The 26154-nt window shown below is 40.7% G+C and overlaps 3 protein-coding genes and 1 non-coding gene across 4 annotated transcripts; 2 read left to right on the forward strand and 2 right to left on the reverse strand.

The window, feature by feature from the left end:
* Positions 1-614: 614 nt before the first annotated feature.
* LOC134658189 (uncharacterized) lies at positions 615-3416 on the forward strand. The gene is made up of 5 exons (XM_063513798.1): positions 615-657; positions 951-1156; positions 1704-1868; positions 2697-2836; positions 3044-3416. Exons 1-5 carry the CDS (start codon positions 615-617, stop codon positions 3168-3170), a joined length of 681 nt encoding a protein of 226 aa, XP_063369868.1. The 3' UTR covers positions 3171-3416.
* On the forward strand, positions 3364-22431 carry LOC134657859 (uncharacterized). Its single transcript, XM_063513438.1, has 15 exons — positions 3364-3499; positions 7784-7984; positions 8625-8799; positions 10035-10154; positions 11223-11359; positions 12628-12718; positions 13245-13408; positions 14712-14857; positions 15329-15417; positions 16048-16126; positions 16951-17074; positions 18738-19555; positions 20195-20291; positions 21525-21624; positions 22262-22431. The coding sequence occupies exons 2-15, from the start codon at positions 7811-7813 to the stop codon at positions 22396-22398; spliced, it is 2451 nt and encodes an 816-aa protein (XP_063369508.1). The 5' UTR covers positions 3364-3499; positions 7784-7810; the 3' UTR covers positions 22399-22431.
* Positions 5484-7450, reverse strand: LOC134657992 (protein SREK1IP1-like). Its single transcript, XM_063513586.1, has 3 exons — positions 7271-7450; positions 5909-6084; positions 5484-5692 (listed from the first exon to the last, which is right to left on the reverse strand). The coding sequence occupies exons 1-3, from the start codon at positions 7379-7381 to the stop codon at positions 5536-5538; spliced, it is 444 nt and encodes a 147-aa protein (XP_063369656.1). The 5' UTR covers positions 7382-7450; the 3' UTR covers positions 5484-5535.
* Trnaa-agc (transfer RNA alanine (anticodon AGC)) lies at positions 12112-12184 on the reverse strand. Its single transcript has one exon. It is a non-coding gene; the product is annotated as a tRNA-Ala (tRNA).
* Positions 22432-26154: the final 3723 nt, after the last annotated feature.

The raw sequence follows: 26154 nt of genomic DNA on the forward strand, positions 1-26154 counted from the left end.
AAGATCCGTCCATACTGACCCTGACCAACACATAAATAACAACAACACTACAAAAGTCACATCCGAAAATACAAATATGATGCCTAACAATGAAACAACAGATAAAAACATAACCCTCCTTACTAACAATACTCCAAACAAAACAACAGAGTTTACTGAGGTAATTAATTTATTTAAATTAATAATTGAAGAGCCGGCCGCAAAAATTCTAACCGACTTGATACCACGATGAAATGCACAATGGTTTCCCATAAAAGTGATCCTAAGCATAGAGAAAAAAATACATAGATTGCTCACTCCATACATCAGTTTTAGTACCAAAAAGACTATTAGCATCTAGCATCGAGTAGCGGAACTATCAGTACTGCTACATCTATTGTTAAGTAGCAGTACCTACTGATAGTTCCGCTACTCGATGCTAGATGTAGACACTGAAATTAATAGTGTAACTGATGTATGGAGTGAGCACTCTTGTCTTACTATATTTCTCTATGTCCTAAGTCCGAATTCGATTAGTCTGCCACGGCGGAACTTGTCGAAAGTACGAAAAAGAAGGCCACATCTGGTGCGAAAAAAGGGGGCTGATTTAACCATCTGATACCGAAATAATAGTTATGGCAGCAGTTAGAAATTTACATGTAGACACAGAAAAGCGAAGTCTGCCAGTATTTTTTTTTTGCCGGAAGTGCTTGTGCAGACGCTCTCAAAGGTGACCATCGGGACCCCTAAATTAACCCATCTGATACCACCAGAGGCATTTCATCGTGGTATCAAGTCGGTTAGAAATTTTGCGGCCGGCTCTTCTACTATAAATTGCTACTTCAGTAGATCTGTTTTATGAGTGAAAACCAGTTAAGTTTGTCTCTAATTGCCAAAAATGTTCAATGTTTGATTTTTTTCTAATAAATTGACTCGAGTCTCGAGTATGGTGCGCGAGCTGTAATCCGCAGTATTTTCCTTTCAGAGCGTCACACTACCATCCTACACAATTCCGCCCATTCCCTTCTCATGCCCTGAAGAAGAGACCCCAGCTAATATTGGGCCCTACGAAGTGCCTACACAAAGAGACTTAGTTCTACATATACGGAACCATCTCTTAGCCATGTACCGTGGCTTCCATGCTAAGGCTATGTATTTCCTTAAGGATGTTAAAGAGGTAAAGTGCTAAAATAATTTAGCAAAATAGTAGCAGAGCTGGTTCACCGAAATATCCAGGTTTAGGTACATATGTAATTATCCAGGTTTTTTATCCGTCAAAGACTTCCATTGTGTCCCCCAATTGCACCTATAGATTTGTCCTCGCGCTCTTGTCAAAGGACTGTCTCATTTCAAACATAGACAGAGAGAATCATACTATCTTTGTCTTACACTAGTACTAGCACCCAAAAGAAAAGGATGCCTATAGTATTTTTGTTCCTATTTACTGACAAATTGGTTTGACCATCAATAGATGTTTTCGTATATAATCGTGGCAGAAGATATATGTATCAAGACGCATACCTGCACGCTCCGTTTGATTCCGTACGATACCTAGGTAGGTAGGTAGTCAGAAAAATTTGAAGGTACGTTTGGCCCTATGATTACGTCAACCAGTCAAGGCATTCTCTACCAGGGGGAACTAGAGAATGCCATTTTGGCATTAAGTCAGCCATTTGTACATTGTTGTATTTTGTGCAATAAAAGTTCAAAACCTAATGTTACAGGCAACCCGAGCATCCTGGTCGCGCAAGATGCTCTGCCGCGGTCCCACCGAGCTGATGCACTACCGGCGTTGTGTGCGCTGGGTCGGAGACCTGAGCGTGCTCACCACCAAGAGCCTGGTCACCGCCTTGGAGACCGCACGGCATCACATCAGCACCCTCATGCAAGTAGGTATACAAAGAGTACCAACTCCCACCGAGCTTGGACCGGCGCTAGGCCGATCTGGGCGCACCACCAAGAGCCTGGTCACCGCCTTGGAGACCGCATGGCATCACATCAGCACCCTTATGCAGGTATACAAAGAGTACCAACTCTCACCGAGCTTCAACCGGCGCTGGGCCGATCTGGGCTCACGACCAATAGCCTGGTCACCGCCTTGGAGACCGCACGGCATCACATCAGCACCTTCATGCAGGTAGGTATACAAAGAGTACCACTCCCACCGAGCTTGGACCGGCGCTGGGCCGATCTGGGCTCACCACCAAGAGCCTGGTCACCGCCTTGGAGACCGCACGGCATCACATCAGCACCCTTATGCAGGTATACAAAGAGTACCAACTCTCACCGAGCTTCAACCGGCGCTGGGCCGATCTGGGCTCACCACCAAGAGCCTGGTCACCGCCTTGGAGACCGCACGGCATCACATCAGCACCCTCATGCAGGTAGGTATACAAAGAGTACCAACTCCCACCGAGCTTGAACCGGCGCTGGGCCGATCTGGGTTCACCACCAAGAGCCTGATGGTCACCGCCTTGGAGACCGCACGGCATCACATCAGCACCCTCAGCGATTTTTTGGGACCCCTAATTATTTTCAAATGTATGTACCGTAAGGATCTCAATTCTTACAGGTAACTTTATCCTTCTTGACGTCAGTAGGTACATAGTTCAATGCGTTCCTCGTAAAACAATGGTACCTACCTACTTAACTACAACTATTCTTAACCGCTTCTCACCAGTTCTCACATAATGAAATGTCTAACATAATCTTCACAGGGAAAAATCTGCAATATTTCGGCCCTGAGCATCGACCCGATCCACCTGATTAGGATTCTAGCCGCGGAGAAGGTCTCCCTGGAATTTGCCCTGCCCGACTTTCTCAGGCAACTCGACGCTTGCACAAGGCATTGTCCGGGGTACGTTCAGCCATTTTAATATCTCAGTTGAAGGTGAAAATCTAAATTAAAGCGTGACTCTAATACAATAAAAGAAAATTCTTAAAATACCTACTTTCCAACAACACAATAATAAGATTTATAAGGTTGGATCACATCACAGGCATTTTGTAAGAAGTAGGTATTGTATTGGTATACTTATTGGTATAAAAAATTCTTTTTTTTCAGTACCCGATTGAAGCTTCCGAATGGATATCCAAGCAATGCGCAGTTAACAGATCAAAACTTTGTAATAAGACATTATTTAACACAAAAGAATTTTAATGAACAACTCAAACAACAATATAAAATTTAAATGGATTTAAAATGAACACGTCCGTTTTGAACGCACCTATAACTATGAATCGAGCTTTCACAGATAGTACGCATACCGCAAACTAGATGGCGCCACTATGTATGAACTTTTGACGTGAACTTGACTGAAAGTTTTTAGAATAATTAACCAAAATACTTAGCTAAGCTTTTAGCGGAATGTGCATAGTGATCGTGGGATGTGAACAAAAACTATAATTAAATTATAATACAATGCATGAGAAGTGTTTATGTTTTGCCCCACAGTTTACAAAAAACCTTCCTTGTGAATAACATGATCCTAAGCTGCCAAAGGAATTTAGTTTTACCAAGGTAAGTACTCCGTGTTGTTTTAAATTAGATTTAGTTTTTTTACCTTATTTTGTTTAGATATTGATCTGGTATTAATAAAACAACATTTTTGTAAAGAAAACGTGTAGATAATTTCTGAAAGTAGCACAACTTTCTATTTTCGTTTGTAAGTAGTTATTTGTAAACACGTTTAATTTTTCCCATAGCCCACTTTATACGTTTTTAAGCATACATAGTCGTGGTGCCTTGTTTACAACCACGAAAAGAGTTTCAACTGTCTCAGTCATACAAAAAATAAGATACATGCTTCACCTACTAAATTTCACTAGTTATAGATAAGTCAAAATGCCTTTTGAAAAGCTATTGAAAAAGCTGACTGTATTGTCCCAACTCACCTAACCAAAGGCCTTCTTATGAGGATAGTTTATGACTGCTTCTCTATACAAACATAGTGTGGTTGTCCACTTTCCCCTATTCGTAAAACATACACTAGTTGGTCTAGTCCCCATTTTCTCAGTATATCATTTCATTTATTTAACATTAAAAGTCATGTGCATTACAGAAGATGTTAGTAGAATGTAGTCAGTACATGACACCCGGGTAGGGTGCATAATGTTAGTACATATGTACCTAGTTTAACCGGCTTAGCCTCAGTAATTTTACGTTTAACATTTTACAAATAGATTGTCAATTTTAAGGAATATTGTAAATTTCTATGTTTTAGGCAATTTGGAGAACCTGGTTATAAATATTGCCCATTTAACATAGAATAGCCAACATATGCAACATACATGTCAATACACAAGATAGCAGCCAACTTGGGGTGACCTATGTTTTGCGTAGCCACTTTTTGATCTTGCAAATTTTATGGTGTAACATTGAATAATTTAACGGTTTAGACTCACTTGTTTTAAGTCACTAGCGCGACATGTTTCGGAGAGCCTAGGTCTCCTTTCTCAAGCACTAACAGTGCGAGTAGCGTTCACGACGGTGGTTAATGGTGTAACATTTTAGAAGGGTCCACTGACATTTTGTGATTATGAATTGTCGTAAAACTTCAAATTTGTGTGAAGGTTTGCAGCTCAGTCAGAGCATAGAATACTACAGAGTACAAGCCGCCGGTGGCCGCGTCACAGTTGTCAGCTCAATGAGCATGCTCTATGTTTGTCTATGTAAAGAACTTGCGACGGGCTAACCCAATACAAATCAGCCAGCATGTCTGATCTCCTTATATTCATATATATATCTATGGTTTGCACACATAAGGAAGCACAAGTCGGTCTAAGAATGGATTTGTGAATGCATTTGACATATGTACATCTGAAATCAGTGTCTTACACATGGAGGTTCACGTATTTTCACATCAATATCTATGTTACCTAACTAATTATGCCTAAATTAGTTATACACGTGGATTTTTTAAATGGTCACTTAGGGCAGCTACCAGATCACATACCGCTACGCCAAAATGATCCTAGGAGACCTCCCTAACTTTTTTAAAGTAAACATATGTTTTACTTAAATACATTTTATTTTATTATAACACAATTACAATTATCAATATACTTAAAATATACTTATACTTATCAATATACTTTATATCATAATATACAAAATATATTCAGCCTTTAATTACAATGAACTAAATACAAATCTGTGACACTAGTAAGAAGGGGTACAAAGTCCCTTAAAACTTGTAATGAGACAAAAAAAGGGATTATGCACTACATCTGAACATAGGTATCTTTTTTTACTAGAGCTACACTAGCCACAGAAATATTCTTGTTAATTAGTTTTCAATGGACTAAAGAGGTCACCTCATACATTATAGAAAACAGAACAGATCAATTTGTGCAATTCATACACAAAATACTAAGGGTATTCCGGGTAATTCCAAATACTTAAGAATACCAGGTAAGTCTAAAATACACCAATAATTCCATCGTCAGAATCCTTTTTTGGAATTACTCAACATTCCTAAGCATTCGGAATCACCCAAACACCGTACCTGTTTTCATTGGTCATAATTTTATTATACTACACATTAAAAAGTAATATCATTTCCTACTCTTTTTCTTTTCTTTGTGAGACTTCTTAGTTTTGCTCTTTTTGGATTTCTTTTTTTTCTTTTTCCTCTTTTCTTCTTCCGAGTCACTGCTCTCTGAATCTGATGATGATGATGATGAGCTACTTGATGTTGATGAACTTGATGATCTAAAATAAATAATGAAAGTTATTAAAAAATAAATCTTTAATCCCATCTGTATTTTTCTCTATCTATAGGAACGAAATAATTAATATATGGCATTGGCCAACGATTATCACAAATCAAAATAAAGATTGGCTACAATTCTGGCCCTCCACTTAAATTTACTAAAATTTCTGGCCCCCCATAAAGAAAGTTTGCCCACCACTGGGTTAAATACTTACCTAGATCTCTTCTTTTTACTCTTCTTGCTCTTTTTCTCCCGAGTCCTCTTTAGCTTCTCCTCCAGTTTCTTACGTAACTCTGACTCGCGAAGGCTCTGCAGCGGAGTGGCGTAGTCCTGCTCGCTGTCACTGCTTGTGCTGCTTACGTCTAGGACTATCTCTTTGTTTGGGTCTACCTGTTAATCAAATAATGGTTTTCAATTTTCTACTATTTAACACATTCAGTGTCGAAAACCCGACTATCAGGTATTTTATGATTTCGTTCCCAAGCCGGACGACCCGATAGTCGGGATCGTGGTAGTGGGCAGGCGTGGCTCACACCGCGATTTCGTCGCTTTGCTACAGGTAGCTAAAAGTAAATCTGTTCCGCCCTAATTTTGGGGAAAGCAATAAGCCGCGCGTGGCGCTGTGGCCACCTAGCGGCCATATCTGTGCTGATCGTAACAGACGCTTTTTGTTAGAGAGTGAGTCTTCTGTACTTAGTACTATTATTTATTCTGTGGTAGTGGTACTACCTTATATTATGACGAAATTTTTGTGGCCTGGCGCGAATGTCTTGTTTGGCTGGGTGACAATGAATGTGTTAAATAAAAAAGGGTATTTAGCATGTATATTTGTTTATCAGAGTGAATGATTGATTGAACAGCACTGGTTTGTCTAATGGGCCTATTGCACCAATAAAATTTAGGCTTAGTTACGAGTTATACGTTATACTAATACCGCAGCAAGCGTGTTGATTATGTTTGGTTCCAGTGAAACATAGGTTCTTTAATTTTTGTATAGAAAAGTTGAAGGGTTGCTATGAATGTGTCAAAGCTCTCTAAACGCCATTTGTACCATCCCACTAACTCGGGGTGAACAGGTTAAACCAGGTTACCAGTACAATTTGACAATGGGTTACTGGTTTAACCTCTTAACCCCGAGTTAGTGGGGCTTAATGGAATGTTATTGACAATTACTCATTCTTCAAAATCAGCTCAGTAGTTACATAGTCTGCTAAAATCAATTCCTTCTGACCTTTGCATTAGTCATGCAAAATAAATAAAGTTGATGATAAAACTTGGCAGTTTTTCTTCTTGATTGTTTTACAAATACAACATATGTAGACATTTCTGGAGAATGCTCCTAATGCTTTTCAATAAAATCTTTATGTTGTTACTATACTTGACTTTATTGGTTTATAAATACCGCATAGAATCATCTAGACAATGTTCTGAATACTTTTAATGTGTATATGTTACTAAGGCACCAAAAAGAGATCATTAAAGAATAAATAGACTTATAAATATGACCATGTCCCACCTAATATGACTGCAAACGATAGTAATACTAGAAAATTAAGCTTAAATAACAAATACTTACTTTAATAAAGTTTCTACACTGAAAAGTTAAGTGGCCAGCATAACCACACTTTTTACACGCCGCCCTCGATGGGTCTTTACCGATTTTACCAAAATCAGGGTAATTAGACATTGTTTAATACAACAAACAGTCGAAAAATAGTAAACAGTGAGCCCAATTTCACAACCAAAGTTAACCTAATTTCTTGTCAACGTAACGTCGAAAATAAAAACGTCAACGTTTGGTTTGCGTTTCGTTCGATGGTTTTAGTGTCGTTTAGTTTTTGAACGTCGGCCTTTTGAGAGAAATTTAATGTGTTTTTTATTAAGGTATAATGATTTATTCTGATTTTGTATTGTGCATTTATTCCCATTAATTAATTTTCCTTTTTACTACTACATTTGAAAAATCATGGTATTGATTTTACGCTTTCCTGGCAGCGATAACAAAACGCACAAACGAAACGTTCCGTTCTACGCATTCTCCATTCACGTTTGTTAACAAACAAAAATTAAAACAGCATTTATTTCACAGCTAGCCAATCAAGAGAAATGTTACGAAATGGCGGAGTTCCTGCCCCTCTGCGACGTGCTGTTCAACGTGATCTCGCTGGCCGGCTACTTCTGCGACGTCGTGTTCGATGTTGTGATGAGCTACGCGCTGCTCGAACGCGGCTATAAGGCCACGTTCGCGGCCGCCATTTCTATTGTCGTCACATCGCTTCTTATAACGCAGGTGAGTGTACAAAAAACCCTTGATAAAGAGACGGACACGTTAACCCGTAACTGGAGTTGTCTATCCTAAGCTAAAAGCCGTAACACACTACCTCACCGCACCAGGGTCGCGGTTCGGTGCGGTAGTGTGTTACCGCTATAACACTGCACGCACTTGGCAGCAATAAAGTGTGGCGGTGCCACCATAAGCGTCAAAAAGGAGCTAAATTCAAAATTTATATAATTATGATAGTATCAACTATTCGCGTCTACTAGGTATTTCAACACACTTATATTTTCCCTTATAAATTGGTTTGCCAGACTACTTATTATTTTTTACATTCTATTAATTCAACGTCGGTGCAGAGAGCTTAGACGGATTCTACACTCCACTAGTTTAAAATATAGTTTGACAAACCAATTTGGTCAGTAGAAAACGGCGTTAAATTTTTTAAATTTTGAACTTTTCTACTGACAAAATTGGTCTGCTAGACTTGCTAGAGGGCTCATTTAGACGGTTCGAGAACTCGCATGCGATGCAATACATTGCGTTATTTGATCGGCCAGCTGAATAGTTGTAACCTCAATGGTCCGCAATGTAACTAAAATCGCATGCGAGTTCTCGCACCGTTTAAATGAGCCCTAATAATGTTTTTTGCCAGGTCCTATCACTCCGCTGGTACCTGTCCGTGTGCGGCGCGGACGGGCGCACGCAGCGCCCGTGGGCGGTGGCGGCGCTGCACTGCCTGCAGCTGGGCGTGCTGTGGCGGTACGCGCGCCTCCTCGCCCCCGTCGACACAAGCACGCCGCGCGTCAAACATCAAGTGCGGGATCTGTGTAAGTGGTTCTGCGTTATAGCCACAGAACAAGGAACAAGGTTAGAATGGCGATGCGAGAAGGGTACGTCTCGCCGCGGGGTTTTGAGCAAACGCTCGCATGCTACTCGCCCGCGCTAACCGAAAATGAAGTAAACATGCCTTTTTGCGCCACAATAACGTTCAGATTAAGAAGCCAGACGTCAAATCTGTCTAAAGGAGGCGTATCCATTCACCACGCACACAAGGCGCTAGCTAGTTTTTACTACCGTTGCGCGAGTGTTAGTAAATGTGGAGAGGAACGAGCGGCGACACCGGTTCCAATACTAACTGCGCGCGATAGCCATTCTAACCTCTTTAATATTGTCTGTGGTTATAGCCTCCCAAGGGTCAGCCATACAAACGAATCATCCAAAATATGCCACTGAAATTTGAATCTGAACTGTAGGAAATGGAGCTGATTTTGCGTTGTTTGTAAATTGAACGAAACAAAGCAAAAGCGAATCTGTTCCAATTGAACATGGTTAAATTACATCGAACTGAATAGGTACTATAGATGACTATAGGTAGGACCTTGGGCCTTAGGAGGATAGGTATGTTATCGCCGTAGGCGTCCAAACCAGTGGCGTGCGATGCGCGACCTACATGTCAGGATTCTCCCAAAAGACCATGAGGCTAACTGGGATGAGCGGAGCACATTTTCACCCGACTCTATGGCATAAAGCCTGTGACTTTACGCCGCGAGAGCGTATCAGGGGCCTTATGCAAGACATATAATATAGGTGTCTACAATCAACCGCAAACATTCGGTCGTCCCTTCGTCTCCCTGTCGCTGTTGCGAACAGACTAACGAACGATTAAGATTCGCAGCAGGCCCTTAGAGGATGTCAAAGCGCCAAGTGGGTGCCGAGTTATCTTAGACATTACAATACAATACAAATCCTCTTTATTGCACAACCTCAAAATAAATGTACATGGAAACACAAATAATAAATGAAGACAGAGGTAAACAACAGGCGGCCTTATCGCTAAAGAGCGATCTCTTCCAGACAACCTTAAAGGCCTGTGCACACCGGCTGCGTGTGCGTGACGTGCACTGTTGGATGTTGGAGCCGCACACGCACACGTCACGCAAGCGGTGTGCCGTCTCTCATAAGGATCTATATACTACAACGCCACACGCAGCCTTGGTGTGCACAGGCCTTTAGGTAGTGGAGAAATGAAACTGATATATGACATGACGTGCGTTATTTGCAGGCATGCTGCGGCTGGTGCACGCGTTCTGCGAGGCGGCCCCGATGCTGCTGCTGCAGCTGCACGTGCTGCTGCGAGAGGAGCCCGAGCCCGAGCCGCTCGACTCTCCGGGGATCTCACCGGGTAATGGGGTGGTTTAATCGTTTTTGCAGGCATGCTGCGGCTGGTGCACGCGTTCTGCGAGGCGGCGCCCATGCTGCTGCTGCAGCTGCACGTGCTGCTGCGAGAGGAGCCCGAGCCCGAGCCGCTCGACTCTCCGGGGATCTCACCGGGTAATGGGGTGGTTTAATCGTTTTTGCAGGCATGCTGCGGCTGGTGCACGCGTTCTGCGAGGCGGCCCCCATGCTGCTGCTGCAGCTGCACGTGCTGCTGCGAGAGGAGCCCGAGCCCGAGCCGCTCGACTCTCCGGGGATCTCACCGGGTAATGGGGTGGTTTAATCGTTTTTGCAGGCATGCTGCGGCTGGTGCACGCGTTCTGCGAGGCGGCGCCCATGCTGCTGCTGCAGCTGCACGTGCTGCTGCGAGAGGAGCCCGAGCCTGAGCCGCTCGACTCCCCGGGGATCTCACCGGGTAATGGGGTAGTTTAATCGTTTTTGAGTTACGACGCAAGTTAATGGGGTTGGCAACTGTCAAAGGCATAGATGGCGCCATCATAGCGTGCCCCTTTTTCTATGAGATTTGGCTTAAAGGGCATTAAAAAATCCAGGCATTTAAAAACCAAAATTTGACACAATTCTAGGGATTGACAGGGCAAGCTATGATGGCGCCACCTGGTAAATACTTCGGCCAACCCCATTACCGTCATATTTTTAGTCGTCTACCTTTGAATAATCATACTTTTTTAATGTTGGATCCTCTATGACATTTTCAACTGAACTGAAATAACAAACTATAATTTTCATTATGCAACGTTGTAGTGAAATATAATATTCATTATTGTTTTGATGGAAACCAACAAGCGCTTTATCTTGTTTATTGTCTATTTTTTTTTATATTATTTAAATTTTTTTTTGTCTATTTGTTGGTTAGGTGGGGTAAAAGCACTTGTAGGGAATCCTCATACTGTTTCTTTAGTCCCCCAGCAACATAAACTGTCTCTTTTACCGTGGGGTAAAAGAGACAGTTTATGTTGCTGGGGGTTATGTGGATGACGTTAATTTTTTTTTTTCTTTTTTATAGCTGGCAACGCAGCATTCGCAGAGCTGAACGTGATATCGGCGTCCCTCTCTCTCTTCTCCGTGTGCTGGGCGCTGGCCAGCTTCAGCAAAAACGTGCGTCTGCGAAACGTGCACCGCCTGGTCCTTACCTGGCTCGGTGTTATAGTTCAGGTATGGCTATATCTTTTTTCTCCTTCACTCGTTATTCTTGCTTTCTGTCTCACTTGCTTCGAGTCCTCTCATAAAGATAAAGATAAAAGATATTTTATTCAAGTAGGCATAATTACAATGCGCTTATGAACGTCACATAAAGTTACACCGGCTCCAACCCTACACCTCTGCCCTGAGAAGATTTAAATCCCCCGTCAATTAGAGGAGGGTATCCCAATACGGGACCGGCAACAAACTCGGCGGGACACATCTTTTCAAAAAAATTACATGTAATTTAATTACATTAATCTTCCACTCTGGTCTATATAATTTTTCATAAAGATTGGGTACGGTGACAACTGTCATCTCCGACTTTAAAACGCAAAATATGTATAATTATATTAATTATTATAATCATCAGGGTAGCTTAACACATATCTTGCACTGAAATCACATTCACTCGCCTTTTTTTCAATTGATACTCAATGTAGCTGTTTGTGTAAATTGTGTAATAATTTACTTACCTCAATTCTACTGCCAACTCGTAGATTATTTCCCTCATAGTTTCTGTAAAATTTAGAGTCGGGCCACGCTAATTTCTCATGCCTAGTGCTACGTCAAGTATGGAGCTGGGATATGTATGCATTCTTATGGCCAAGTTTGTGCAAAGTTAGCATGGTCAGAGTCTAATAACGAATGTGTTTGTCTTGATTATTTTTAACAAGCAGAAACATCTGCGTACGATGCTATTAAGTCTAGTAAGTAAAAATTACTGTCTTGGGTGAGACTTGAACTCACGGCCTCTGGATCGCTACTCCAGCGCTCTGCCAACTGAGCCACCAAGACCTCATCTATAGACAGCGAATTTTTCCAACATAAAGGTCTAGGGGACCTTAGCGACATCTACCCTAAGAGCGTTACACTTCTTAGACGGCTACCGGAGTTCCAAGTCATATTGGAAATTTAATTACACAAACGGGTCTACCGCGATATAATTTCTTTGTCTACCCCGAACATTTTTATAAATAATTTCGGGTAGTTTAGTGGTGTTTTATTAATATCTCCGTTGACATTTGTTGGGACGTCAGTCTTTCCGTGACCGCAGCTGGTGCAACTCAGCTGAAACGTCGGAATTAAAGGTAAAAACAATTAAATTATATCGCGGTAGACCCGTTTGTGTAATTAAATATGTGTACAAAACGCGAGAGTTAAAAGTGTTACATTGGAAATTCACCAGTTACGATGTGCTACCCACACACGTGTGATGTGTGTTTGTCTTGTTTGTCCAGTTCCTTTGGCGGTTGGGGACTATCTCCGCGCGTATATGCGCGCTCACCGCGTACGCTCTAGTCTACGAATACTGGGTCTTCTTAGTTATAGGTAAGACCTGCTAACACCTATCATCACGTATCAGCTGTGTGTCAGCGTGTGTGTCAGCGTGTGTGTCAGTGTGTGTGTGTGTGTGTGTGTGTGTGTGTGTGTGTGTGTGTGTGTGCTCTGTCAGCCGAAGCGCCGAATATTCGGCATGAGATGCGAACATTGTGAGTCACAATTATTATGAAAACTGTTCGCCAACGAAACACAACGTTTGCTAACATATATATATTTTTTTAAAACAGAATTAATGAATGTAGGTACTTAGTTAGAGTCAGTCAAATCAGACCCATGATAAAAATAAAATATTTCATAATCAACAAATGATCAAAAAAGGGTCTTCATATTTAACAACTTTCCAGTAATACATTTTAAATATTAAATATACCTAATTTTTGGTATTTTTTGTGTATTTTTTCTTTTAAGATAGGTGCAACAGATTCGGTATTCGGCAAGGTGGCCGAATACCGAATAGTTGCCGAATATTCGTGGCATCTCTACTGCTAACAGTAAACCTATTTACCCGCTTCAGGTCTCCACTGGGTCTCAATGTTCCTGTGGCTCATCTCGCCCAAGAACGTGTTCGACGGCGAGCGCGTCGGTCGCGGCCGGAAAGCGTTACTAGCCGCGCTAATAGCCGCCGTCTATGTGCTAGCTTATGTCAATCTGCAGGAGCATAGGCATAAGCAAAAGATGGTAAGTTATTTTACACTAGCGACCCGCCCCGGCTTCGCACGGGTTAACAAGTTACACATAAACCTTCCTCTTGAATCACTCCGTCAAAATCCGTTGCGTAGTTTTAAAGATCTAAGCATACAGGACAGACAGCGGGAAGTTTTATACTATACTTCGTTTTTTTTTGCATTAGAGATAAGGTAAACAATCTTTGTGTCTTTTAATTGAAAAACACATTTTAAAAATAAGTTACGGCAAATATGTAACAATTATGAATCTAATACGATCATTTATATTCTTCTGCTTTCATAAGTAATAGTTTTTGATTTTTAAAAAGCGTTTTTCAATTAAAAGACATGTCAAGATCGTTTACCTTCTTGCAAGTTCTTTCTAATGCTAAAAAAAACGAACTATATGTAGTGATATTGTGAACGTCAGAAATACGTATATGCCCCATATATGAATGCCATAGTGGCATAAGAAATGTACATAACCATTGTACACCTCGCACTACTACTATTAATGCATTTACAGTACATATGGAGCTACTTTACCGCACTAGTGCGATAATTAGCACATTACGCAACTATGTCAAAAATTTAAAGGGCCATATGTACTGTAAAACGTTATACGATACATGTGCGAATAGATAATTCGCATCTCTTATCGATTTTTTCGCCACTGGTTTCGAATTTCCTATTTTTCGCACTTGTAATGTACTAATATGATACACTTCTTAACTCACATTTATAGACGGGTCTAACGCGAAATTTATTCACATAATTTCATTTTTTTTAAATATTATATGATACACTTCTACAATAAATGTACTATAGGCTACACGACTAATTTTCATTTATGGTATCAATCGATCGGGTTTGTTTTTAGGATCAAATGTCTATATGGGACCCATTGCATTAAAGTAACACAAAAGTCAGAAATTGTAGTCAAAGTCCGACAGTCGCACTTCACTCGCGAAACGCCCTATACAAAACGGCCAGAGGCCGTGACGTCATCGCCCATCTTGTAGTATGGACAAAACAAGAAAATTGCGTTTTTGTCGGTGAAATATTGCGTTTATGTATATAGTTGCCATACAATATTTTTTTGGATGAAATGTAAGGAATCGAATGGTACCCTTACTTTTATCGTTTTTGGAAGTTAAAAAAAACTTAAATTTTGAAACTTTCATGTCCTGTATTTTTGTAATTTTTCAATATTTTATTTTAATATCCACATTATTGTGATAAATTGCTCGTTTGCTATCTATTTTACTAGATTTTGTTATAAAATTCAACATGTGTCATCATCCCTATTGTTGTAGGTAGCGTTTTACATCGTGATGTTGGTAGAGAACGCTCTGCTGCTGGTAGCGTGGTGGTGGGCCGCGCCGCGGGCGAATATGTCTGTGGTGGGGTTTTCCGCCGCCGCTTATATGTCTGGCCTGGCCTGCATGTTGCTCTACTACAGGTCTGTTACACTAATAGTACATTATGTACTGCAAAATTTACGAGTATTAGTTCCTCAAACTAAATCAAATCCAAATGAACGTTATATAAATATTTATCATTTAAAAGTCAATTCTATCAGCCAATATGAGCAACCTCTAAATTTGCATCAGATTACTTTGCCTCACATGTGAATAAAATGCAACTTTCTTATCAATTTCTGAAGCGAGCTGGTGTGGTGAAAAATAAAATGTTGTTTCTATTCAGCAAATTATGTTATGTCAACGTTATGATGTAGTATGCATTTTATTGTACAAAACACAGAACACGAATATATGGCACAGGATAGGCAGTACAAAGGCGACCTTATCCCTTTAAGGGATTTCTTCCAGTTAACCTTTTAGTTCCCCTGGAACTGATAAGCATACGTCACATATCAAACATTATGTTATGAACATATCTTAACGCATAACTAAACCTCTCGATGTTCCAGATATTTCCACGTGCGAAGATTGGGTTACATGTTAGGAGAAAATCAACAGGGCACGAATAGTACAAATGCATCGTCACATAACAAAAATGGTAATAATTAAACATTAGTAATATGTGCACTAGTAATATAATGATTTTTCAATAAATTAAACTTTGTTTTCTCAAACATACTCCAAAATGTATGCGTTAATGTCACGAAATGAAGACATGAATTTGCTTATTTATGGCTCCTTACATTACTTCTTGACCTAGGCCAAGAAGTAGGTAATGTAGGGAGTTAGTATGAAACGTACATTATTGTTCCCTGCTCTAACTTTTAAAATTTGCTCACTAAGATTAGACTGACAAAGGAAATATTAGTACTATATTTATAAGCGTTTAAACATGGTGCTCGAATAGCTTTTTCAAATGTCAAGTTTAAAAAATTTACATTTTTATTTTCTTACTTTGTTTGAGAAAAGCACTATACAATCCTTGGCCGGAACAGGGATTGCATGACTCGCTTTATCCGGTCTCGTCCGACTCGTCGGACTCGGCCGTCTACCGCAATCTCGTCCTGCAATCCCTTACTTCACGGCCTCTAATGTAGTATTCTCGGCAGTAATGTACTATTATTTGCAGTAATCATGCAGAAGAAAATAGATCGCATTTCCTTAAAATATAGCTTTTCATGTCATTTTTTTAGACTTTTACATAAGTATTGTTTGTTTTGTTTTCTAGGGAAACAGGCTAACAATGCGGACAATCCTGTTATTCCGGGTGTGTTCAACTGTCGCTTTACAAATCCAGTTAATAGCAGGTACTATTGAATAGTTATACACAAGCCTCCTTTAGCTTACTTCATCAATCTGTAGAAGAATGTCTATTTATTTCTTTATTTCAATTAAAGTATAAATAACTTAACTATTGCAGCAAGCTTCAATTTTAAATTCTATAAAAAAAAAATATCGAAATCTGCTGCCATTCTAACTTATGATTCCTGCCTCAAACGGAGGAGACGTTTGAGAGACGATGAAAACTGAAAAACAGGACCTAAAGCTTTGGATTCCTCCGAAAACGGTGCCGATATATGACGGCCGTCATATAGCGGCAGCAAAAGACGGCCGTCTTTACGGTGGCGACATGTGGAAAGTACCACGGCGTCATAACACACCGTCATCCACCAAGGTCAAAGCGGCAAATTTGAAAAATGTAGGCGCGATGGGATAACGTCCCATAGAAAATTTGAATTTCGCGCCTTTTCCCACTGACAAGATTTGCTTGATCATCTATAATTTACTTGGAGGATGAAATATCATCAGAAGGGGGAAATAATCGTAGTACGGAATCATTTATTCAAATCTCGTGTCATTTATTCAAAATGGCGTCACCGCTATCTAATAAAACGTTCACGAAACTATCGACAAGGTCATGACGGCCGTCATCTTACGTTACGTTGACAATCAACGTAACGTAACGCCGTCTAGGAAACCGCGCCATCTTGTTTACATAGACAACGTTCTAGTGACGTCAGTCAACGCTATATAGCGGCCGTAATATGACGGCACCGTTTTCGGAGGAATCCAAAGCTTAAGAGAAAAATACGTCCAGGGAATGACAACATTGACAACGCTTGTTTTTTAGCGCGGCATTACGCAAGAAGAAGAAGCCGACATCTTTCGTCCCGCCCCCCGCCGCCCCCGCGCCGCCCGCCCCCGCCGCGCCAACCGCCGCCTTCTGGAGGCGCCCCCTACCGCACAACCACCACGTGAGTCACACGCGCATGCGCACGGGGAGGATAGTGTGGAACACACATAAAACTGCCACTCCCGCGGCTTACCCAGCCATAAAAAACATTTCGTGACACTGTGTTTGTTTAGTCTGTGACTCTGTCATCATCATCATCATATATTTAAGAGTAAGACTTGTCGGTGGAACAATTTTTATTTGGCGGTCTTCTGCCTTCTCTTTGACAGCCTGATACGACACGCCAATAAGTTTTTCACCTCAGCAGCTCGAACAAGGGTACTTTGCTACTTAAAAACAGTGAGCAAAATCGCATTTTGCTCACTGAGTGAGACAAAATGAGCAAAATGCGATTTTGCTCACTGTTTTTAAATAGCAAAGTACCCTTGTTCGAGATGCTGAGGTGAAAATTTAATTGTTGGTATATGTTAAGAAAACATGAGTGAATAGAGGTAAGTGATGAAGAAGGAATACATTTTTCGGGTTCTCTAATATGTTCTCACTGCTGAGGTGAAAAGTTTTGTGAACTACACGAGATCAAAGTTATTTACATCTCGTGCGCTTTTGAGTCTCTTACTACGCTCAAGATTCTAAATTAGATTCACTCGCTACGCTCGTGAATCTATTATAGAATCTTTCGCTTGCACGGGACTCAAAATAAGCACTCTGAGAAATATCAAACTTTGATCTCTTGTTGTACAAATAACTATTTCCTTTATTTGATTCATGTACGCTTTCGCCTTTCCTTGGTCTTCCCTTCCTATTTGCTTCAACTTTCCCTTCTATGATGTTTTTGATGAAATCGTCGTGATAGTAGACTCGAAAGCCAGCGACAAAATTATTAGAACTGCTTGTATTATTATTGCGCTGAGGGACAGCCGCAACAATCTCCTAACAAGCTTAACAGACGACTTTCCGTGCACTGGATCAGGGTACACTCGATGTTAGCTTCACACACATAAGTGTATGTAGCAGGGATGTTGCGAACATCCGCATCCGCAACCGCGGAACTTCCGCGTTATTTTCAACATCCGCATCCGCATAAAATCGATGCGGATTTAATGCGGATGCGGATGTGGAACAGTTCGGTACAGGAACGTCTTAGCATCGGCGGAAGTGCTAGACTGCTAGGTAATTTAGTAATTAGCCAAAAAAACCTATTAGAAATTAGCAGTCAAGCGTGAGTGGGACTTATTGTACGGAACCCTTGGAACGCGAGTCCGACTCGCACTTGGCCGGTTTTTTGAAATAAAAATTACTAAAATGTAATATTTGACGTTTTTTATGTCCCTATCTTGACATCCGCATCCGCATCCGCGGATGTGAGCCTTTAAAAATCCGCATCCGCGGATGTCAAAAAATCGGCATCCGCAACATCCCTGGTATGTAGTTATTATTAGCTGTGTTTATGACTGGCTCCTGCCAAATATATATAATATCTAAATTAAAATTAATAACAATAATTTATTTTGAGTTTTTTTTTCTATATCATCACAGGAAATTTTCCTAGTGAGAAGAGAGTCAAAGGTTAAATATATATGAGCCGACGTACTCTGCCAAATTAAGGGCTTCAAACCGAAGGTATACAATTCCAAGTCACTGAAAAGCCAAACTATCCCTAGGTACTTAGTTTAATATCCCAACACTTTGGTGTCACAAAATATGAGTACTTACGTTATTTACAGGGAGGTTCTTCAGAAAACGAAGGCTCCAGCGTAGGTTCCCGCGTCAACATCCAACAGAAACTACAGGAGAAGAAACAAAAACAACTCGCCGAACTCCGAGTCATAGAGGAAGAGATCAAACAGGGAAAACTAGCCAAAACCACCCCCGTGGCCGCCGAGGAAATATACAGCAGCCTACAGAGACAACCCATACCCAGGGCCAAAACACACGCCGAACCAGCATGGCCCAGCATAGAAATGACACACTCGTACCAAAACTACCCCGTCCCGCACACCTGCAACATATACCCAACTTACACAGAAATCAAAAACTACAACCAACCCTTCCAAAACAACAACACGGACCTAAACGACCTCAAAATCCATAGACGATACGACATCTACGAAAACCCTAACATTTCTAGACCCATCCATTCACCTAATTATCTAGCTCTATCAGAGAATAGAAGCTACGAAACTAACCGGGCTAGCCCTAGAACTATAAATAATAGCCCTAGGAATTACATCACGGAAAGCAATTACGAAGTGTCTTTAGATAAATCTAGGATACCTAATAACATATACAGCGACGCGCCCGAGTATTCCGGGTTTGAAAATCAACCTTATAATAAGGATGAGTACGTGTCAAATTTGCTTAACCAAAGCATAGACGCGAGATACGAGTGTTACGGGCAGAACTGCGACCGGTTTCCGTACGTGAAGAAGGAGGAAGGGAGACGGAAGATGCAGCGGTGTCGGACGCCGGAGATACTGCTCGCACCGCACTATCTAGAGGGGTGTAATCGACAAGTGTGTTGCCATTGGGGCGCGCCTTATCCGTGAGTGTTTTTTACAAGATTTTTGAAGACTGTTTTTCAGGGTTATTCCCACTAGTTACCACCAAGTTGTTACCAGTGGTAACTACTGGGAATTTTTTTCCCACCATTTACCACTGGTAACTACTGGGAAAAATTATTCCCAGTAGTTACCACTAAAAATTTTGTTACACTTAAATACTAATAAAAACAGTATAAAATAGTATAGTATAAATATAGAGTGATTTTGAATTACCGAATAAAATCACTTAAAAATAATCTAAATGGATTATTAAATTTATCCTTGCATATATTATAGTTTTTGTACTAGTACCGGTTAAACTGTTTCAATATTTTTTCGTCACTTTTAAGGCAGTTTACTAAAACACTAATCGACTTAATAATGATTTATTAAATCACTCTATATTTTTTTTTCTTTTTGTACTGTTTTTATTAGTATTTAACCCTAACAAAATTTTGGTGGTAACTACTGGGAATAATTTTTCCCAGTAGTTACCAGTGGTAAAAGGTGGGAAAAAAATTCCCAGTAGTTACCACTGGCAACAACTTGGTGGTAACTAGTGGGAATAACCCATTTTCACGGTTAAGCACCCTGAATGCTGTCACTGAATGTTTTGAGGCTAATCGTCCTTTGCCGTACAGGAACAGAAAGAAGGAAGAGGGTCTGGTGGCGGCGAGTAGCGGCGACGAGTCCGCCGCCAGGGACACCCCGCGAGCGCCCTCTGATATCGACAGCCAGGTCAGTTGAACAATAGGCATAAAAGGTAGGATCCTATAGAAGTGGTATATGCGTCACTATGCGTGCCTCCGTGAGGGACAAAACATAAAAGATAAGATAAAAGATAGTTTATTCAAGTAGGCATAATTACAATGCGCTTATGAACGTCAAATAAAGCTAGGTAGACCGGCTCCAACCCTACACCTCTGCCCCGAGAAGATTTAAATCCCCCCTCAATTGGAGGAGGGTATCCCAATACGGGACCGGCAACAAACTCGGCGGGACACATCTTTTCAAAAATAATTACATCATAGGCAATGCGACACTATGATTGGTCGAATTTATTTATTGCCCACCATAATACATACTAAATTTACGGTGGGGAATAAAAAATTGCCCTTTGGCTGCTACTCCCACTGAAAACATAAGACTATCCCGTTCGGTCATTTCCCCCCACCCCTCATGTCTGATCCAGTTATATTGGCAAGGTGCGAAGTCGGTGGAGGGGGAAGTGGCGCTGATCGTCACAAACACAGGTAATCTTATGGAATGGCCGCCATTAGTACTAGCGGCAGCCGCTTGAACTAATTTTACTCCATAAGATTTAACGTAGAAAGTCCGCCAAAATGAGGGCAGCATCAGTCGTGCATCTAGCGAATACTAGATTCATGCTAATAGGGAATATTACGCGAAACTCTGCGTAGGGGGCGCCACTACCACAACCGGAACAAGATAATCGAAATTTCGTTATCTAACAAAGTCGTTTCGTTACTCAAAGATTAAATGGAACAAATCCCTCAAAGGGTTCACCTTTGTACTTCTTACTAATTTTATGTTATTTTTTAATATGTATTTTTGTACAATAAAGAGTTTACTACTAACCTTTATCACTCTTGCTTATTCGATCGATAAAGGCAGATTATGAAATTTCGATTTTCGCGTTTCCCGGTAGGCCCTCTGTAAACAAACCGCCTTGATGCATCAATGTCATATTTTATTATCTGTGAAAACTTGTCAAAAACTGTGTATAGATGGTCAAGCAAATCTTGTCAGTAGAAAAAGGCGCGATATTCGAATTTTCTATGGGACGATATGCCTTCGCGCCTACATTTTCAAATTTGCCGCCTTTTTCTACTGACAAGATCTGCTTGACCAGCTATGTAAGTTACTCTATGGTTTACTATAGGCTAGTCCTGCACTATGGCGGCAGAATATTGCGACACTGAATGTGTTAAGGTTTAATGTTGTATGCAGATCTCCCTGCCGCGTTCATACACGCTACCTCGCGAGTTCCGCTACTGGCGGCGGCGGCCGAGGCTCCGCGACCACGCGCCCAGCAACAACAGTAGCGACGGTAAGCATATCCTAAATATATACATATCATGTTGCTGTGTTAGAAAAATACCGAAAAAGTTGGTGCAATAAACCTTACCCTTTATTTCTAAACTAGCGACCCGCCCCAGCTTCGCACGGGTTAACAACTTATACATAAACATAAACCTTCCTCTTGAATCACTCTATTTAAAAAAAATCGCATCAAAATCCGTTGCGTAGTTTTAAAGATCTAAGCATACATAGGGACAGACAGACAGCGGGAAGCTACTTTGTTTTATACTATGTAGTGATTGTCGTGTCATGCTCAAGCTATACAGTACTAGCTTTTGCCCGCGACCTCGTCTGCGTGGAGTTAGTAATTTGGGCAGCTTATTTTTACCCATTCTGCTTTTTATCGATTTCCTATACAAATTTCCACCCCCCCCTTCTCACCCCCTTAAATGGTGATTTCTGGGATAAAAACTACCCTATGTCCTACCCCTGTCCTACATTATTTTACGATTTAACTCACGTAGCATGGAAAGCCTATCCTCCATTTTCAGACGCTATGAACCAAGACATTAGAAGAGCCCTAATTATATTTTGATTATGATTATAACCACACCCGTGGTTTGGCGATCTCTGACCTAAGATACACGATATCTTGTCATCCGCAGGTGACGTAGACAGCGGCGATAACGACAGCGACCGCCGTTCAAACTGTTCAGCGCGACAACCATACTGCGCGCCGCTAGCGCTCGACGACCATCGCCGGCGACGGAAACCCATACCTAAGCCGGAGACCAAGCTGTAGCGAGTCATAGAGCTACCCAACTACTCGGGCAGCGCTATTTGAGCAACCATCGGCACGAAAACCGATGCCCACGCTGGAGACCAAGCGGTAGCCGCCCATACAGCGACCGCTCCAACTATTTAGGCACCACTGCAGCGCGCCGCTAGCGCTCGACGACTGTCGTCGGCGACAGAAACCCATGCCCAAGCCGCAGACCAAGTCATACAGCGACGCAACTACGCGGGCAGCGCTACTGCGCGCCACTAATGCTCGGCGACCATCGCCGGCGGCGGAAATCCATTCCCAAGCTTTAGTGAATGCAGCGATCGCTACTTATCGGCCAGAGCTACTGGGTGACACTAGCGCTCGACGACCATCGACGGAAACCCAAGCCGAAGACCAGGCTGTAGAGTTCAAACGCACACTCTCATACCTCTGTGGACCCCAATTCACTGTGCTTGCTGAAACCTTTTTCAGTAACAGCAGTTGAATCCGATTACTGACAAGCTTTCCGATGTTTCGTCCGTAAATCCGAATATAGGTACTTAGTGTGAGCTGGGGCCCATCTCTCGAACGTCTAATGTTGTGTATTGTCATGGCAACCCGTGCGATTTGACAGACTAATAATTATATTAGTCTAATATCGTTCGAGAAATGGGCCCCTGTAAGGAAAACGAATACGTAGACTAATAACATTCCATAGTAATTCTATGCCAAATTCGTGTAGAATCTTAAATAGGTATTAGGTATTTTACAAAGTTGTAACTCTTGAGTAAGTTAAAGTTTTAACATACATACTATAATTGTACAGAAATTACCACGTCAATAAGCGATGGATTATTTTTGATGTAAACTTTGTACTTATGTATTTAGTATGTAAAGAATGGCAAAGCTCAAGTCACAAAACGCCTTGTAGTTATAAGTTTACGTTACTTGTCTAATCTCTATTAATTAAATGTATTTATGTACCTACTTCATTTGAATTTTTTTACTTTGAATAACGCCATTAAGTGTATATGTCACCGTAAAATTGTAAACACTCGTCATATTATAATCTCGCTAGTTACATTATAAACGAACGGTAGGGAGATTATAATCTAACCTAACCTAACCTACGTTAGATTGTAAACTAACGGGTTCACAATCTTACGGTGTCATATTCAAATAGATAAGCTATGTAAATTATATTAAACATTTTGTAAGATATTGTATATTTTATACAGCAGGAGACGTCAAGGATGGAAATAAAACAGACATATCAAACTTTTTATTTACTTTATTATCTATAATCCAATTGTAAAAGGGAACCAATCGCTCGCTCACACCGTGTCACTACTGCGCTACAGATCAGCCATTTTAGCCATTTACACAAAAAAAACGTCAACCAAATAAGGTTAAAAATTCACAGTTACACATTTAATGTCGTTTAGAGCTAGCTTATTAATAAGGATGCGAGCGCGCCGGGAGGCGGGGAAAATAACAGAATAGGGATCTAGATGTGTCCAATACATCGTGATATAGAGGATGCCACATTAGACCCTATACAGGGTGGCGCATTCAGATCGGTCAGTATGGGAAAATCTGAAACTATAAGACATACGACGATCTCTTCTTAGGAACCATGTCATCGATTTTAGTAACAAGAAAAACTGCATCATACATTTAAAAAAATGTGTACTCAGCTCGGGAATCGAACCCGGACGTTTTGAAAAAAAAAAATCTAAAATTATTTCTATTTAGATATCGATTGTGTAGGTCTTAAGCAGTAAATGTTACTATGAAACATGATGTCTGAAATGAATAAAATGCATTGTTTTCATATCCTTTAATTTATTTTAGTATGTTTTCGAAACGGCCACCATTTTTTTCAATACATTTTACATAAAAAAAAATTAAATGTATGAATGCAGTTTTTCTTGTTACTAAAATCGATGACATGGTTCCTAAGAAGAGATCGTCGTATGTCTTATAGTTTCAGATTTTCCCATACTGACCGATCTAAATGCGCCACCCTGTATATCGCGATGTAGGCGTCCCGGAGCGTCCGCACCTACACCCGCGGAGCGACGTCGGCCACACACAACTACTGCTGGAGCACCCAACAACACGAAGCGAGACTGCACACCGTAGTGTACCTGTAGGCGATTACATAACATCCAGCGAACGCCGGGGACGCGACGCCAACGCTCAAACAAGTCCTCACTTCTCCATAGAGAAAAAAATACATAGAGTGCTCACTCCATACATCAGTTTTAGTACCAAAAAGACTATTAGCATCTAGCATCGAGTAGCGCAACTATCAGTACTGCTACTTGACAATAGATGTAGCACCGACCGGAAAGTCTTATGCTGTTGAGATAAGACTTTCCTGTCGGTGCTACATCTATTGTCAAGTAGCAGTACTGATAGTTCCGCTACTCGATGCTAGATGTAGACACTGAAATTAATAGTCTGAACTGATGTACGGAGTGAGCACTCTTGTCTTATTATATTTCTCTATGACTTCACTTAACACATTTCTGTGTACGACAACATTGAAGGACGCTCGTGGCGTTATACTCGTAACTTTATAAACTGAGAACAATATTGTACATTTATTAGCGCTGCGCCGAGTCCCCGGTTAGTAACGTTCCGTTTACAAGTTTCTACTTATAACATTATTGTACTAATTATTTGACAAACTTAAATAAATCATACCGATTTCAAATGCATGTCAACACTATGTTCCATAGTGAACAGTGATTAGTAAATGTCAGTGTAAATACACGGAGACGGCGACGGGACTCGAAAGCATAAATTAATTCTTACATATCTTATGTATTGTTATAATTTCCGTCTAGATCTAGACCGATGGATTTCAGGTATAGTCAAGGCCAAAATATTTTCGACTTTAAATATCCTATATAATAGCGAGTTTCTCTTAGATATGACATACTACATTCAGATTACATAATATATATTTAATCACACGTCCCAAACCATTGTGTATATTTACACATTCTAAAAGTACACTTAATCAATTCTTAGCCGAAATAGTTTTACTTTTGCGATAGTGCGAGACTGCGAGAAATTTCGACATTAAATCTACGTTCGTATTAAAAAAATAAACTTACGTTCCGAGAGATTATTTTTCTTCATAAAAACCAATAACAACTTTTAACATAAAGACAAATTGGGATATCTGAACTTTGTACAATGTTTTCGATGTTAAAAATAAACAGTACTTAAATGAGTGACTTAGATATCTCGCGCGTTAAGGTCATAACTTAAAATGGTCCCAAAATGCTATTTTTCTTCTGAATATGGTTAAAAACGTACTGGATATCTATTTTTGTGGAACTTAACGCCGACTGGGCAGGATCGCTTACAATAATCAACAAAACGGTAAACGGCGTAAACGAAACACCACAATAATAATTACAGGTCAGTGAAAACAACATGTAAAAACTTAGAGCTGCTTATTTCGTTATACTTATTTCTAGTGGAAATTATTCCTAGAACATAAAATTACATAGGCCCGCGCCGCGACGCTGCCCGGCCGAGCAAGGGGTATAGACCAATCGACGCACTAATACGGCCAGATTTAAATATATATAGACAAAACAATATGTATAATTCATTGACATTTTATAGTTCGTCCATTTTATCTAGTACAGCGGTTCTCAATCTTTTTTTTTGACGGAACCCTTTTGGAAAGCGAAATACTTGATGGAACCCTACAATACGTGGCGGCATAGTAAAATTTTTCGAGGCGACTAAAGCATAGTGTTCTAAATT

This window comes from Cydia amplana, chromosome 21 (genome assembly GCF_948474715.1).
Source record: "Cydia amplana chromosome 21, ilCydAmpl1.1, whole genome shotgun sequence".
Lineage (NCBI taxonomy): Eukaryota > Metazoa > Arthropoda > Insecta > Lepidoptera > Tortricidae > Cydia > Cydia amplana.